The sequence below is a fragment of the Schistocerca serialis genome, chromosome 3, assembly GCF_023864345.2.
Source record: "Schistocerca serialis cubense isolate TAMUIC-IGC-003099 chromosome 3, iqSchSeri2.2, whole genome shotgun sequence".
NCBI lineage: Eukaryota > Metazoa > Arthropoda > Insecta > Orthoptera > Acrididae > Schistocerca > Schistocerca serialis.
In genome coordinates this window covers 376557532-376573480 of record NC_064640.1, presented here as the reverse complement: position 1 = coordinate 376573480, position 15949 = coordinate 376557532, and the positions used below count along the sequence as shown (strand labels likewise).

General features: G+C 41.6%; 1 protein-coding gene across 1 annotated transcript in view; it reads left to right on the top strand.

The window, feature by feature from the left end:
* The window catches only part of LOC126471615 (relaxin receptor 1), a 752030-nt gene that overhangs the window by 516632 nt on the left and 219449 nt on the right, over window positions 1–15949 (top strand). The window contains exon 11 of the mRNA XM_050099855.1: window positions 523–594. Within this exon, the coding sequence (XP_049955812.1) occupies window positions 523–594 (72 nt within the window). The remainder of the gene's footprint in view (window positions 1–522; window positions 595–15949) is intronic.

The following is a 15949-nucleotide window of genomic DNA, read 5'->3' as shown; positions in this document are numbered from 1 at the left end:
CATTTACCATCAGGACAATGCAACGTGTCCCACAGTTCACAGAGTACGTGCGTGGTTCGAAGATCACCAGAATGAGTTTACCCTACTCGCCTGGACAGCAGCCTCCCCGACAATCGAGAGTCTGTGGGGCCACCTCGATCGAGCTATTCGCGTCGTGGACCCGCAACCGAGAAACCTAGCTCAGGTGACCACGGTATTGAAGTCGACATGGCTACACATCCCTGTCGGTACCTTTCAGGACCCCACTGACTCTTTTTGCACGTCTCGCAGCAGTCCGCGCTGTAAAAGGTGGTTAATCCGGCTTATGACAGTTGGTCACACTAATGTGACTGGGCAGCGTAGCAATACACGACCTGGCGAGTGAACGAGTAGAACAATCAAGTTTCATTTGTATTATTCGTACTATTTGCATTTAATTTTTATGCGTTTGAAAAACTACATTACTATTCATATCATAATGGCGCAAGGCATCGTAAGACGCAGATGTATTTGTGTTAACAGATGGCTCTCGTTTGTTTTCAGAGATATATCAGAGAACCAGCTCACGACGCTACAGAACAGAGTGTTCTTACCACTCGCGACCCTCAGCAGATTGTAAGTATTGCGCACGAAACTCCAAACATTTTTTAAATTAAATTGTATCTTACAATTATTCCTTAGTTCTCGCTTGTTACATTGTTAAAAAAGGCCTTCTGGGCTGTAACAATTAACCTTTCGCTGCTTGACAGGCCTCATGAAAGACTAGTGACCGTAGGACAATGAAACTTTGTGAAAACATTTGTAAGATATGCAGAAGAGAAATAACATAGAAATCATTAAAAGAAACACATTCTAATTTCCACATGATAGGGTAACATTTGTTAATTCTGTGCTACATTTACGTTCTAGCTTACAAACGTTGCTCAGTGTGATGGTAATGCGCATCCACGACAACCTAGAAACGCACTAAAGATACCATTTCACAAAAGTTCTCAGCGCTTTTCGAACAGTGGAACATGGAATGTCCAGCTGTCGTTACACAGCTCGTACACTATTTGAAGATCACTGATTTCATCCACCAGTCTCAGCCATTGAAGTAGTAACTTCTTCAACAATTTCTGGTGAAAATGATCATCGGCCTCTCTCAGGAGCAATTCCCAAATGGCCAGTTAATCCAAACTTCCCAATCATATTCTTCAACCCCTGTGCGGAAAGAGAAACTCTCCGTATTACTTTAATGCGTCGATGCTCGCGAAGAGCAACTGCACTATTTCTGCTGTTTTGATAAAAAAAGCTTTACGAGTAATGCGCTGCTCATCTAGTCCAGACATATGTTGACTGTCTGCAACTGTGATGACCAGTGATGTTTGCCGGCCGAAGTGGCCGTGCGGTTAAAGGCGCTGCAGTCTGGAACCGCAAGACAGCTACGGTTGCAGGTTCGAATCCTGCCTCGGGCATGGATGTTTGTGATGTCCTTAGGTTAGTTAGGTTTAACTAGTTCTAAGTTCTAGGGGACTAATGACCTCAGCAGTTGAGTCCCATAGTGCTCAGAGCCATTTGAACCATTTTTGAACCAGTGAAGTTTGTGGTTCCATCCTACGTCACCGTACCAGTACCAGCCTCTAATTGCAAGTCATGACACTAGCATTACTAACAACGCAAATCCTGCAGTGCGCAGTCTGAACATCATTTCTATAAAGTTGGGAACCCGTATGGTAAGTAGTTTTCCGCCTACACTGATTAACGTAGCGAAAGTTTAATTATAACTACCTTGTACTTTGTAGGGTGAAGCATAAGCTGTTATGAACATTTGTCAGAAGTTAAAGCTGTGTACTGGGCCGGAACTCGGAATTTCTACTTGTGTGATGAGATACCAGTAACGTGGTGAAGCTTCTAGGCTTGCACAGAGAGCACAAATGGCTGCGCACTGCATAAGAAAGGCAAGGATCCAGTTTCGATTCGCGGTCCTGCTCCGGCTCACAGATTTAACACGAGATAAGTGATCAACAATGCTTGACCCAGAAATAATATAAATATTCCAGGGGAGCATATTTTTGAAATTAGGGAATTTCTGGTTTCTTGTATAACGATTAGTAGAGAAAGGTAGGATAACGTGTCAAGGGCGGAATAGTGTCTGTTGCAATTTTTTGCCCTCAACAGCGCTGCTGACTACCCGGATGTGGTCAGGTTGGTTCTAACATGTAAGACGAGACATTTATATTATTCTTGTTACCTCAGTTAAACGTATTACTTTCTTACAATATCAGTGTTCAAACAAGGTCTTTTGGCTTGCAAATTCAGTTCCTTTTTGTTTCTTTCGGTGTGACAGTTTCATCTGTGAATCACAAATGGCGACATGGCATCCATTCGGGAAAGGTGGCCACACTACTCGTCGGGAAATGCGGCCTAGGTGACCATTTTTCCCAACAGTTCATTTTTAATCTACTTTCTCCGATAAGAGATATTTACGTCAATATACCACCCTTAATAGTACAGACTGATTTCTAAATAATTTTATATACAAAGCTATCATCCATTATTTTGTCCATTTGTGATGGGTTTCAGTTAATTATTTGTTGTTGTTGTGGTCTTCAGCCCTGAGACTGGTTTGATGCAGCTCTCCATGCTACCTTATCCTGTGCAAGCTTCTTCATCTCCCAGTACTTACTGCAACCTACATCCTTCTGAATCTGCTTAGTGTATTCATCTCTTGGTCACCCTCTACGATTTTTACCCTCCACGCTGCCCTCCAATGCTACATTTGTGATCTCTTGATGCCTCAGAACATGTCCTACCAACCAGTCCCTTCTTCTTGTCAAGTTGTGCCACAAACTCCTCTTCTCTCCAATTCTATTCAATACCTCCTCATTAGTTATGTGATCTACCCATCTAATCTTCAGCATTCTTCTGTAGCACCACATTTCGAAAGCTTCTATTCTCTTCTTGTCCAAACTATTTATTGTCCATGCTTCACTTCTATACATGGTTACACTCCATACAAATACTTTCAGAAACGACTTCCTGACGCTTGAATCTATACGCGATGTTAACAAATTTCTCTTCTTCAGAAACGCTTTCCTTGCCATTACCAGTCTACATTTTATATCTTCTCTACTTCGACCATCATCAGTTATTTTGCTCCCCAAATAGCAAAACTCCTTTACTACTTCAAGTTTCTCATTTCCTAATCTAATTCCCTGACTATCACCCAACTTAATTCGACTACATTCCATTATCCTCGTTTTGCTTTTGTTGATGTTCATCTTATATCCTCCTTTCAAGACACTGTTCATTCCGTTCAACTGCTCTTCCAAGTCCTTTGCTGTCTCTGACAGAATTACAATGTCATCGGCGAACCTCAAAGTTTTTATTTCTTCTCCATGGATTTTAATACCTATTCCGAATTTATCTTTTGTTTCCTTTACTGTTTGTTCAATATACTGATTGAATAACATCGGGGAGAGGCTACAACCCTGTCTCACTCCCTTCCCAACCACTGCTTCCCTTTCGTGCCCCTTGACTCTTATAACTGCCATCTGGTTTCTATACAAATTTTAAATAGCCTTTCGCTCCCTGTATTTTACCCCTGCCACCTTCAGAAACTGCTATTGAAACCGTCTATGGACTGTTATAACTGACCTAATACAAAAATCCGATCCAAAACAGTCTTCTGCAGTCGTCTGGTATTGTTTCAGGTTCTATGGAACGAAGATGTTTAGAAAATATGTCTGGAAATGAGAGCAACAAACAAGGGATCCTATTGCTACGGAAATTCCTCTTAAGGTGGTAAAGAATGATAAGATGCATTCTCATGTTACGCAATAAGCTGGAAAGAAGAATTCTAGGAAAAAATAGGGATGCAGTAGGTGGTAAAAATATTGTGGCCATCTTATGGAGCACATTCAGTAACGAACAAGAACGAGAAAACCTTGATTATGTTTGTTGAATAACTTTACTAACATCATTAAAACACTGTAAGGTAAACATTTTCATCTTACACATCATATTTGTAACGTGGATGAAACTGTTGTTAGTTCAGTCCACGAACAGAAAATTGTTTTCACTAAAACGAAGGCCTGGCCTGTGATGTTACTTCACCATTTTCGGAGTATGTAGGTCCACACTGTATACATTACGCTGCTATCTTGGGAATAATGGCCACTATGTAAGGCTTCACAAAAATGCATATACACTATCTAATCAAAAGAAACCGAACACCTATTAGTGGACATTAATATGGAGTGTGTCCTTCGTTCGCCTCTACGTCGGCCTGCTCTCTGCTGGGGACACTGAGAGTGAGATGTCTGAACGTCTATAGAGGAATGGCTGCCCATTCTTCCTCAAGAGCCGAATCCTGAGATGATAGTGATGTTGGACACTGGGGTCTGGAGCGAACTCGAAGTTCTAAATCCCACAGGTGCTCCACTGGGTTCAAGTCTGGCATCTGGGCAAGATACTCCAGCAAAGGAATGTTGTTGGCCCCAAACTACTACCTCGCAGATACTGTTTCATGACAGAGTGCATTGTCAAACTGGTACAAACAATCATCGTCCCAAACTAGTCTTCTACTGTACGTCATACACAATGCTGTAAGATGTGTTCATATTCTTCCGCATTTAGCGAATTCTTGAATGCAATAACGATCCCACAACCTAACAACGAAAAGCATCGCCATACCGTAACACCACCTCCTCCGTATTTCATTGTTGGCACTACACGTGATGGCAGCTAACGTTCTCCAGGCATTCGCCGATCCCAAACTTTTCCTTCGTATTGCCACAGATTATAATTTGAGTCATTACTCCAAATCACTCATTTCCAGTCGTACAGTGTCCAGGGTCTTTGCGCTTTACACTATATCATGCATCGATATGCACTGACTACAGAAATGTGTGGCTTATGAGGAGCTGTTTGACCATTGTACCTCCTTTTTCTAACTCCCTAAGCACAGTAATTGTGCTATATTGACTGTTGGTAGTACTATGGAGTTCACAAGGGATTTCTTCCTCTGATTTCACATGATTTTGTACAACTACCCACCGCAATGCTCTACGGCCCCTTTCTATCGATAAGGTCTGCCGGATCATGGTTTAGCTGCGGTTGTTCCTTCGCTTTTTCACTTCATAGCTACATCACTAATAGTCTACTTGGGGACTTTAGAAGGGTTGGGAAGTTCCTGATGGATTTGTTATGGAGGTAACTTTCAATGGCTAGTCCACGTTCGAGTCAATGAACTCTCGTGACCGAACCTTCTTTTCTGTTGCTCCTTCTTTACTGACAACACAATACCCCCCCTTTCCTTTTATGCTGGTGGATCTGGCTCTCGTGACATCTCGTGGTCATTTCCGCTTACAATGCGTTGTCTGGATACTTTTCACTGGGTGGTGCAGGTGTTACTCGCCATATATATTTTTTTAACACTTGGTTCAAGACTCATGAAAGAAGATTGTATACATGGAAGAACCCTGGAGATACTAGAAGGTATCAGATAGATTATATAATGGTAATACAGAGATTTAGGAACCAGGTTTTAAATTGTAAGACATTTCCGGGGGCAGATGTGGACTCTGACCACAATCTATTGGTTGTGAACTGTAGATTAAAACTGAAGAAACTGCAAAAAGGTGGGAATTTAAGGAGATGGGACCTGGATAAACTGGCTAAACCAGAGGCTGTACAGAGTTTCAGTAAGAGCATAAGGGAACAATTGACAGGAATTGGAGAAAGAAACACAGTAAAAGAAGAATGGGTAGCTTTGAGGGATGAAGTATTGAAGGCAGCAGAGGATTAAGTAGGTAAAAAGACGAGGGCTAGTAGAAATCCTTGGGTAACAGAAGAAATATTAAATTTAATTGATTAAAGGAGAAAATATAAAAATGCAGTAAATGAAGCAGGCAAAAAGGAATACAAACGTCTCAAAAATGAGATCGACAGGAAGTGCGAAGTGGCTAAGCAGGGATGGCTAGAGGACAAATGTAAGGATGAAGAGGCTTATCTCACTAGAGGTAAGATCGATACTGCCTACAGGAAATTTAAAGAGATCTGTGGAGAAAAGAGGATCGCTTGTATGAATATCAAGAGCTCGGATGGAAACCCAGTTCTAAGCAAAGAAGGGAAAGCAGAAAGTTGGAAGGAGTATATAGAGGGTCTCTAAAAGGGCGATGTACTTGAGGACAATATTATGGAAATGGAAGAGAATGTAGATGAAGATGAAATGGGAGATACGATACTGCGTGAAGAGTTTTACAGAGCACTGAAAGACCTGAGTCGAAACAAGGCCCCGGGAGAAGACAACATTCCATTAGAACTACTGACGGCCTTGGGAAAGCGAGTCCTGACAAAACTCTACCATCTGGTGAGCAAGATGTATGAGACGGGCGAAATACCCTCAGACTTCAAGAATAATATAATAATTTCAATCCCAAAGAAAGCAGGTGTTGACAGATCTGAAAATTACCGAACTATCAGTTTAATAAGCCACAGCTGCTAAATACTAACGCGAATTCTTTACATAAGAGTGGAAAAACTGGTAGAAACCGACCTCGGGGAAGATCAGTTTGGATTCCGTAGTAATATTGGAACACGTGAGGCAATACTGACCCTGCGACTTACCTTAGAAGAAAGGTTAAGGAAAGGCAAACCTGTGTTTCTAGCGTTTGTAGACTTAGTGAAAGCCTTTGACAATGTTAACTGGAATACTCTCTTTCAAATTCTAAAGGTGGCAGGGGTAAAACAGAAGGAGCGAAAGGCTATTTACAATTTGTACAGAAACCAGATGGCAGTTATTTTATTCAATCTGTATATTGAGCAAGCAGTAAAGGAAACAAAAGAAAAATTCGGAGTAGGTATTAAAATCCATGGAGAAGTAATAAAAACTTTGAGGTTCGCCGATGACATTGTAATTCTGTCAGAGACAGCAAAGGACTTGGAAGAGCAGTTGAACGGAATGGACAGTGTCTTGAAAGGAGGAAAGAAGATGAACATCAACAAAAGTGAAGCGAGGATAATACAATGTAGTCGAATTAAGTCGGGTGATGCTGAGGGAATTAGATTAGGAAATGAGACACTTAAAGTAGTAAAGGAGTTTTGCTATTTGGGGAGCAAAATAACTGGGGATGTCGAAGTAAAGAGGATATAAAATGTAGACTGGCAATGACACGGAAAGCGTTTCTGAAGAAGAGAAATTTGTTAACATCGAGTATAGATTTAAGTGTCAGGAAGTCGTTTCTGAAAGTATTTGTATGGAGTGTAGCCATATATGGAAGTGAAACATTGACGACAAATAGTTTGGACAAGAAGAGAATAGAAGCTTTCGAAATGTGGTGCTACAGAAGAATGCTGAAGATTAGATGGGTAGATCACATAACTAATGAGGAGGTATTGAATAGAACTGGGGAGAAGGGGAGTTTGTGTCACAACTTGACTAGTGGAAGGGATCAGTTGGTAGGACATGTCCTGAGGCATCAATGGATTACCAATTTAGTTTTGCAGGGCAGCGTGGAGCGTAAAAATCGTAGAGGGAGATCAAGAGATGAATACACTAAGCAGATTCAGAAGACTGAAGACCACAACAACAACAACAACATATTTTTAATTGTAAATATTTAGTCTGATGGTATGTAGATTCAGTATATGTAAGCAGAAGGGTTCTACCAGTAAATATGATTTGGTGAACATCCAATCACCTTTAGTGTGACCATTTTACCTCACCTCACATTTATATTGGAAAACACCCTTTCTTACTATAGCACATCTTTAGTGTTGAGGCAGATAAATGTCTATCACCTCTCGTCGTTTCCCATCCGTTCATTACTATTGACAAGTGAAATGCTTTTTAAGGGAACTTCACGACTATAAATTACGTACATAAAGTGTGGTGATTAAAGGGGTCACAGTAATTGGGGTTCCAATTTCAGTACTCTGTACCGCATGTAGGTTTTCACTAGGAAACCAGGAAACGTCAATATTTTCCTGAGATATTGCCCTCTTTTTTTATAACTGAAATGTCAAATATTTGATGTAAGTAACCAACGCAGTAAAATACTAAAAATATATATAGAAGGGTCTATATTTATAGAGTGACGCTGCTTCGTGAAACTTAGGTCTAACACACCCGAGAAACAAGCGTCCTTCCTTTACTCAGCAGCTACTGAGTTGCTGTGTTACTCAATAGAAAGTAATAAGATCAGCCTTATTTATACATTCGTTGCTGTATTTGTATATAACCAGCTCGCTTGAGCTACTACATTCCATTTTATACGGTTATTAATATCAATGATTATTATTATTATTATTATTATTATTATTATTATTATTATAAGTTATCATTTTTGTTATTTTAAAAAGTGTTTACTGCACAGACCCGAAACTCAAAACCACATTACTGTATTTAATAATTTCCGAGATCTATAAGAATAGAAAATAGTTTAGGGAAAAGACAAAAAAATAGTAATGAGACTGGCGGATGTAATAGAGTTAAAGATGAGGGAGTATCCTGTTCCAAATTGGTTATAATTTTTAAAAAGAAGCTTGCATAATAATGACAAATTAAGAAATGAATGCAATAACTCTAGATATAATTAGTGTTCATGATCCTATTGTATTATTAGCTGCACACGATGAAGAACAATTTACCAATGGTAGTTCATGAGTCTGCATCCTAAGTGCTACAGCAGCCCTGGCACTAGATGTCGGACGCTGAATAGTCGGCTTCCTCCTCTTGCCGATTCCCTTACAAGTCTGCACGTTTTTTAGCACGTAAAGAGCTATCCAGTGGATATGTCTCTGGTTCTCTCTGGTCTCTTGTGCATCAGAACCTGTTTGTGCGGTAATTTCTCTTCGTGTGTTAGCAGCACTCATTGAATAAACTATGGTCTTGGAATGTGCGCAAGTCGGAGCCGCGGGTTCCTTAAGAAGCCCAAGCTTCATGTCTTCCGATACATACTGAGAAAATCCCGCTCTTCGAGCCAAGTGCTGACATTAGTGAGCCAGAGAAAAGGTTCCGCCTACACGGATGTCTCTAAAGCGTTGAATGAAGCATTTCAAGAAACTGGCACGAGAAACTTTTCGGAACGTTACTTGAAGACGAGTGACTGTAGAGCAGCCATTGACCTGATGCACAACGATGCCTTTTCTGCGTCCTAGTCATGATTACCCCATTACAAACTCAATCGCGAAAAAATTGACAGTTAAGTTTAACGATATTCTATTAAAAATTCATATGTTACAAGAAGTCAAACTACATGATTCCTGAATGAAATTTTCACTCTGCAGCGGAGTGTGCGATGATATGAAACTTCCTGGCAGATTAAAACTGTGTGCTGGACCGAGACTGGAGCTCGGGACCTTTCCCTTTTTTTGCCGATCTCATTTTCTCGTAATTGTTCGTTGCATTTGTTCGGGGCGGACGTCCTATGACACCTGTTCAAGTACATCGTTGATCCGTTCACGCAGTTTTTTCTATTACAGTGGGCAGTTAACCATCTGACCGAACAGTCTGAGCTACCGTGCCGGCGATTTAGCTACCCATGCACGACTCACGACCCGTCCTCACAGCTTTAATTCCGCCAGTACCCCGTCTCCAAGGAGGTACCTTCCAAGGAAGTCAGAAGACGAGGTACTGGCGGAATTAAAGCTGTGAGGAGATATCGTGAGTCATGCTTGGGTAGGTCAGATGGTAGAATACTTGCCCGCGAAAAGCAAAGGTCCCGAGTTAGGGTCTCGGTCCGGCACACTGTTTTAATCTGCCAGGAAGTTTTACATGATTTCTTTTATTAACTCGAATTACATATGCGTACAAATAAGGTGACAACCAAAGCGTATGGTATTTATCATAGTAGTTGTGATCATACTGGATAATTACGAACTGTTCCTTTAGCATTTCACTTTCAACAGTGAATTAACCTACTTTTCTGTTCGTTATTATAAATGGACAGTACAGCAGAATTTCGTGTTAGAGGTGTCAGGTAAAACACGAAAGTTAAATGTGATGTGAGGTCTATCCATTAACCATGATATTAGATCTTTGTCTTTTCACATTCTCATTGAGGTTATTGTCACAGCGCATGGCTTCCTTGATATGGTTAAACGATATACTATGAACAAGTGACAATAAATACAATCAAATGTTACTTTGCAGTTGCACAATACGAATTGGTACACAACTTGCGTTTTGTTTCTTTTTGCGATGTGTTTCTTGACAACTTAGTTACATAACCGCTTTTGCGGTATTTATAGAGGTGGGGTACCTTTTGTAAAAACAAAACCTATTTGGATGATACACCGCACACCAAATTAGAGTCTAACAAATTTCTACTAATGACAATCTACTATACAGAAGAGGTGGAAGGCGACGGCACATTTTAGTCTGATATCCATTCCCCAGCGGGATCCAAATCCCGCCCTTCGACTTACGAGTAAGGATGAAGAAATTTTAGAGCTTAGCATCTCATCGACAAGGTCATGTGAGATGCAACACAAGGCTCGGACTAGACAATGATGGGGGAGAAAACGGACCTTGTCTGTATAAAGGTACAACCGCGGCATTCGCCTTAAGCTACTTAGACGACCTACGGAAAAGATGAATCTGGATTCTAGGACGGGGATTGGAACCAAGATCCTAAAGAATGAGAGATTAGTGCCTCAGTCCCCGCGCTATCTGTTTAAAAGGAACCAATCAGGCGTTTGCGTTAATCCTTCCAGAGAAAGCACTGAAAGCTAAATCTGGATGGCTTGACGGGGATTTCAACAGCAGTTATGTCGAATGCGAGTCTACTCTTGTCAAAATAACATAGCCTCCAAGTCCACCCAGATTTCATTGGATTTATTAATGTGAGACAATATCAATCAATCAATTTATATAAGGATGTGTAATGTGAATTGAAAACGACTCTTTCCACATCATCACGATTAATCATACAAACAATCCAAGGAGCATGAAACTGACTAACATACTGAGGACTTGGTACAAACAAGACAAACGCTGGACATACATTTGGGGCTGTGTACCCTTAATCACTGTGGCTGTGATCTGCAGCACATTGACTGAAATCATCAATAAAGCTGAAATAGTTCAAAGTACTAACAGGTCTCACACCGAAATTGAGTGAAAAGGCCAAAAAAATGAACACAAACATTTTTATTCTGTATGTGGCAGTATATACACTGAAGAGCTAAAGAAACTGGTACACCTGCCTAATATCGTGTAGGGCCCCCACGAGCACGCAGAAGTGCCGCAACACGACGTGGCATGGAATCGATTAATGTCTGAAGTAGTGCTAGAGGGAACTGACACCATGAATCCTGCTGGGCTGTCCATAAATCCGTAAGAGTACGAGGGGGTGGAGGTCTCTTCTGAACAGTACGTTGGGAGGCATCCCAGATATGCTCAATAATGTTCATGTCAGGAGTTTGGTGGCCAGTGGTAGTGTTTAAACTCAGAATAGGATTCCTGGAACCACTCTGTAGCAATTCTGGACGTGTGGAGAGTCGCATTCTCCTGCTGAAACTACCCAAGTCCGTCGGAATGCACAATGGACATGAATGGACGCAAGTGATCAGATAGGATGCTTACGTACGTGTCACCTGTCGGAGCCGTATCAAGATGTATCAGGGATCCCATATCATTCCAATCACACACATCCTACACCATTACAGAGCCTCCACCAGCTTCAACAGTCCTCTGCTGACAGCAGAGTCCATGGACTCGTTAGGTTGTCTCCACACCCGTACACGTCCATCCGCGCAATACAATTTGAAACGACACTCGTCCGACCAGGAAACATGTAGTCAGTCATCAATAGTCCAACGTCGGTGTTAACGGCCCCAGGCGAGGCGTAAAACTTTGTTTCGTACAGTTAAGAAGGGTACACGAGTGGGCCTTCGGCTCCGAAAGCCGATATCGATGATGTTTCTATGAATGGTTCGCACGCTCACACTTGTTAATGGCCCAGCACTGAAATCTGCAACAATCTGCGGAAGAGTTGCATTTGTCACATTCAACGATTCTCTTCAGTCGTCGTGGTTCCCGTTCTCGCAGGATTTTCTCCGGTCGCAGTGATGTCAGAGATTTGATGTTTTACCGGATTCCTGATATTCACGGCGCACAGTCCCCACTTCATCATTACCTCGGAGATACTGTGTCCCATCGCTCGTGTGCCGACTTTAACACGCTCAAGCTCACTTAAACCTTGATAACCTGCCATTGTAGCAGCAGTAATCAATCTAAAAACTGCGCCAGACAATTGTTGTCTTATATAGTCATTGCCGACCGCAGCGCCGTATTCTGCCTGTTTACATATCTCTGTATTTGAATACGCATGCCTATACCAGTTCCTTTGGCGCATCAGTGTGCATCCATATGTCTTACTACATTCAACGTTTAATGAACTGCGATGCAGTGTTATTTTCTGGAATAGCTGTATAGCACAAGTCTATTTACCCGTATCAAAATACCCATAACATATTACTGTATAAATGTTTCCACTTACTGTAATAAAAACTTTTGTGGAAATGACATAATGCAACACGATCAGCTAACGTTTACTTTATACTTTATCATACGCCTTGTTTCAGTCAAAACACTATCATAAAAAAACACAATATGGAAAATATAATACTTTTGAATAACGTTCAGTCACGCAGAGGTACTTATACATTCGTGTTTTAGATGCATGGGGGCAGTCAAATGAAAACCGAACACACGCCACGACGGATCCATGGAATGGTCCCATTCAAAAGTCATCGCCAACCCCGCTAAGACATTCATCCCACTGGAAAGCGAGACGATTAATTCCTGTTGGTCGAACACGGTCTGCCGCTGACGGATCCAAAACCGCACCAACTCTTGCACTCTGCAACCCACGTCCGCTCATGTCTTTCTTCAGGTCACAAAACATATGAAAATCACACGGTGAAAGATCCAGGCTGTACGGAGGATGTAGCAGTGTTTCCCAACCAAATCGTTAAACCGCAGCCTTCGTTCGATTGTGGTTCCCCGCCCAAGGATCTTGTTTCCATGTGATCGCCGGAGTCCGTGCAGCGTACGGGCGAGGAATGTAGGCCAAGCCTGCTACACATCTGTTTGAAGGGTAGTCGAATCATAGGCGCTGGCCGTTCGATACTACGACAGATGGACGACCACAATAGACCAACAGCCGCCTGCAACTGTGATGCAGCACAATGTCTTTCCCCTACCACAGCAGTGACAGTATCGGAAAGAAACAACCGGGGGCCCCATGCCGCGCAGAGTGAGTGTTATGGCATGTGTTAGGTTTTCATTTGACTGCCCCTTACATATATATAACGCTTGCTGTTAGCAAGAAACTTATTTATTTAGGAAAAATTATAGGAAGCAATAACGCCGCAGGTTACTGTACAGGTCTGATGTGAGTCAGAAAGTGATGACAGTATCACGACACCCCGACGATGACTGGCTTCTCGGAGACCGTGCGGCATGCAGCAGCCTAAGTACTGCCGGAGCGAAGGTGTATGGCACTCACTATTTTCAGGCACATGACTTGCGGACAGAAATAGTCCCGCGCTGGTTGCACCTCCTGCCATCGATTGGAACGCCACTTGTTGGAGAGATTAGTGCCTGTGTGGGGCGGCGGGTTGATTATCATATTAATAATAATTAGTCATAGGAGGAAATTGGAATTATTGTAAATATTGTTCGCCGTCTTTTACGAGAGCCGGGCAACTGTTTCTGTCGTCAGCCAGAAAGCGATGGAGAACATACTGACCATAGTTCCCAGTCTGCAAGTCCACATCCTTATCAAGCTCACTGAAAGAATTGTTTCTATTCTCTTTTTGCTCATCGGGACAGTACAATGATTATAAATGAAAATTTTGAATTCTAATTGATACATATATTTGGTAAAGTTTCACACACACAACATTGTAACACACATTATGTTCAAACTGACAGTAAATCTGTCTATCCTAAACAGCACTATGAGCAGTTCAGGGGCGAACTCTACGGTAAGTTCCTACTAAAATGTCTTTCGCCCTGAGAACTGACAATCAAAATAAATTCTCGCCACAAAAGTGGAAAATAATTGTCACCACTAGCCACGCAGATTTGTTAACATTACGGGTAGCACACTAACAGTTACTTTTGCGAAATCTAAGAGCTCCAGGGCGATGTACAGTCCTCTCGAGTTAACTTTCTATTATTACTGAAAATAAGCGTTTTGTAACAGCCTGTCTCTGACGTCATCCGAGGCAGTGCGCACTCCAGCGTTTGATTGACGCGGATTTTACAGTAGTTGGGTGCGAAGTGAAGCCTAGTCTTGCCTCTCGGGCTGTATTTATATACGTGGCGCAGTACACGGATAAGGGAACACCTGCTGTCATCCGCCCTCTGCCAACGGTAGCAGTCTCCAAACTGCCGCTTTCTCGGACACACAACAATTAACAAAATTATTATGAATCAATTTAAAATCTTCGTAATTTTTCTATGCATGTAGGTAAATTGGTTAAAATCACAGAAAAAGTATTAGCTCGCCTGCATTAAAACTTTGCCTTCTAGCATTTTTAGAACGGAACTGACAGTAGAACATGACAACCTGACCTGCGACTTTAAGAGACCTTGTATTGGTTGTTATTAACATCAAGGTCCTAAAACTTGTTATAACTGTATTATTTAATAGGTTTTATCATCTGCTGTAACCAAAACTTCCTAGCTTTAATATAACAGATACTTAATCTGTTGCAAATAAAGACGTTTTTGTTCCAAATTTAGTTTTCAGTAAATTATTCGAAAACTATTAAAGGTAGCTTAATGGGGTCACGGAAGTATTGTGTTTGAGACTTGACAAATTAAACACTATTACGCTAAAACATATGTTGACAAAGTTTGAAAAAGCAACTTTAACTTTTAATTTCATTCTTAATTATGGTGCAACACGCTTGTGTAAGCGCAGACGCGTTATAGTGACGTGGCGCTACTAGTAGTGAACTGGGGTAAGTCCGGGCACACTCACTCGGTTCTGTATCTCTCAAACAACACAGCGCTTGTTTTGGCACACCTGAAGTGGTGGCATCGTAAGTCCCGGCCATAACAGTAGCGTTGTGGTGCTGACTTGCAAACTGGCACTGTTGTCGTAGTACAGGGGACGGTCAAAAATATGGAAACACCAAAAACACAACGCATTACTCTGCCTAATAAGGTGTATGAAAACGCTTGGTATTCAAAACTGCTTCCAGTCGTTTAGTAATGGATAAATACAATACCTGTGTGGTTTTCAAGGGAATCTTATAAATTCTTCATGCAATTTCAGATAATAATGATGGAGGTGTGCAGCGATCATGCACATGCTCCCCTCTCTTCAAAGTAGACCACAAAGACTCAATAATATTGAGATCTAGAGACTGTGGTGGTCAAGGGAGATAGAATAATTCATCCTCGTGCTCACAAAAACCAGTCATGGACTATGCGAGCTGTGTTAATAGAGGCTCTGTCGTCTTGGAACACAGTATCACCATTTGGGAACAAACATTTTATCATAGGATGGACCTAATCAGCCAAAATGTTCACATAATACTAAGGAGTAATACTACCTTGCACAGTAACCATGGGGCTGAGGGAATACCACCATATGGCTGCCCAAATCATCAGCGAACCTCCACAATGTTCCACTCTTGGGACGTAAACTCGACCAAAAGTTGGGAACAGTGTGAAACAACATCCATCCGACCAAATGACTTCCTTCTATTGCTTCATATTCCAAGTTTTATGCTTTCGGCACTAGGTTTTCCTGTTACGGCCATTTTTATCACTGATTAGTAGTTTTCAAATTCCAGCTCTTCTTGCAATTCTTTGTTTGTGGAGCTGTCTTCCTGTTATTTTGGTGTTGCCAAGGTTCGCGAGTGCCACATTCAGTTCTGCTCTGACTTTTGCAACTGTCGTTCTCTTATTTTTTGTCAAAATCGTCTTCAATGACCGTCCGTCACGATCATTCAACTCACA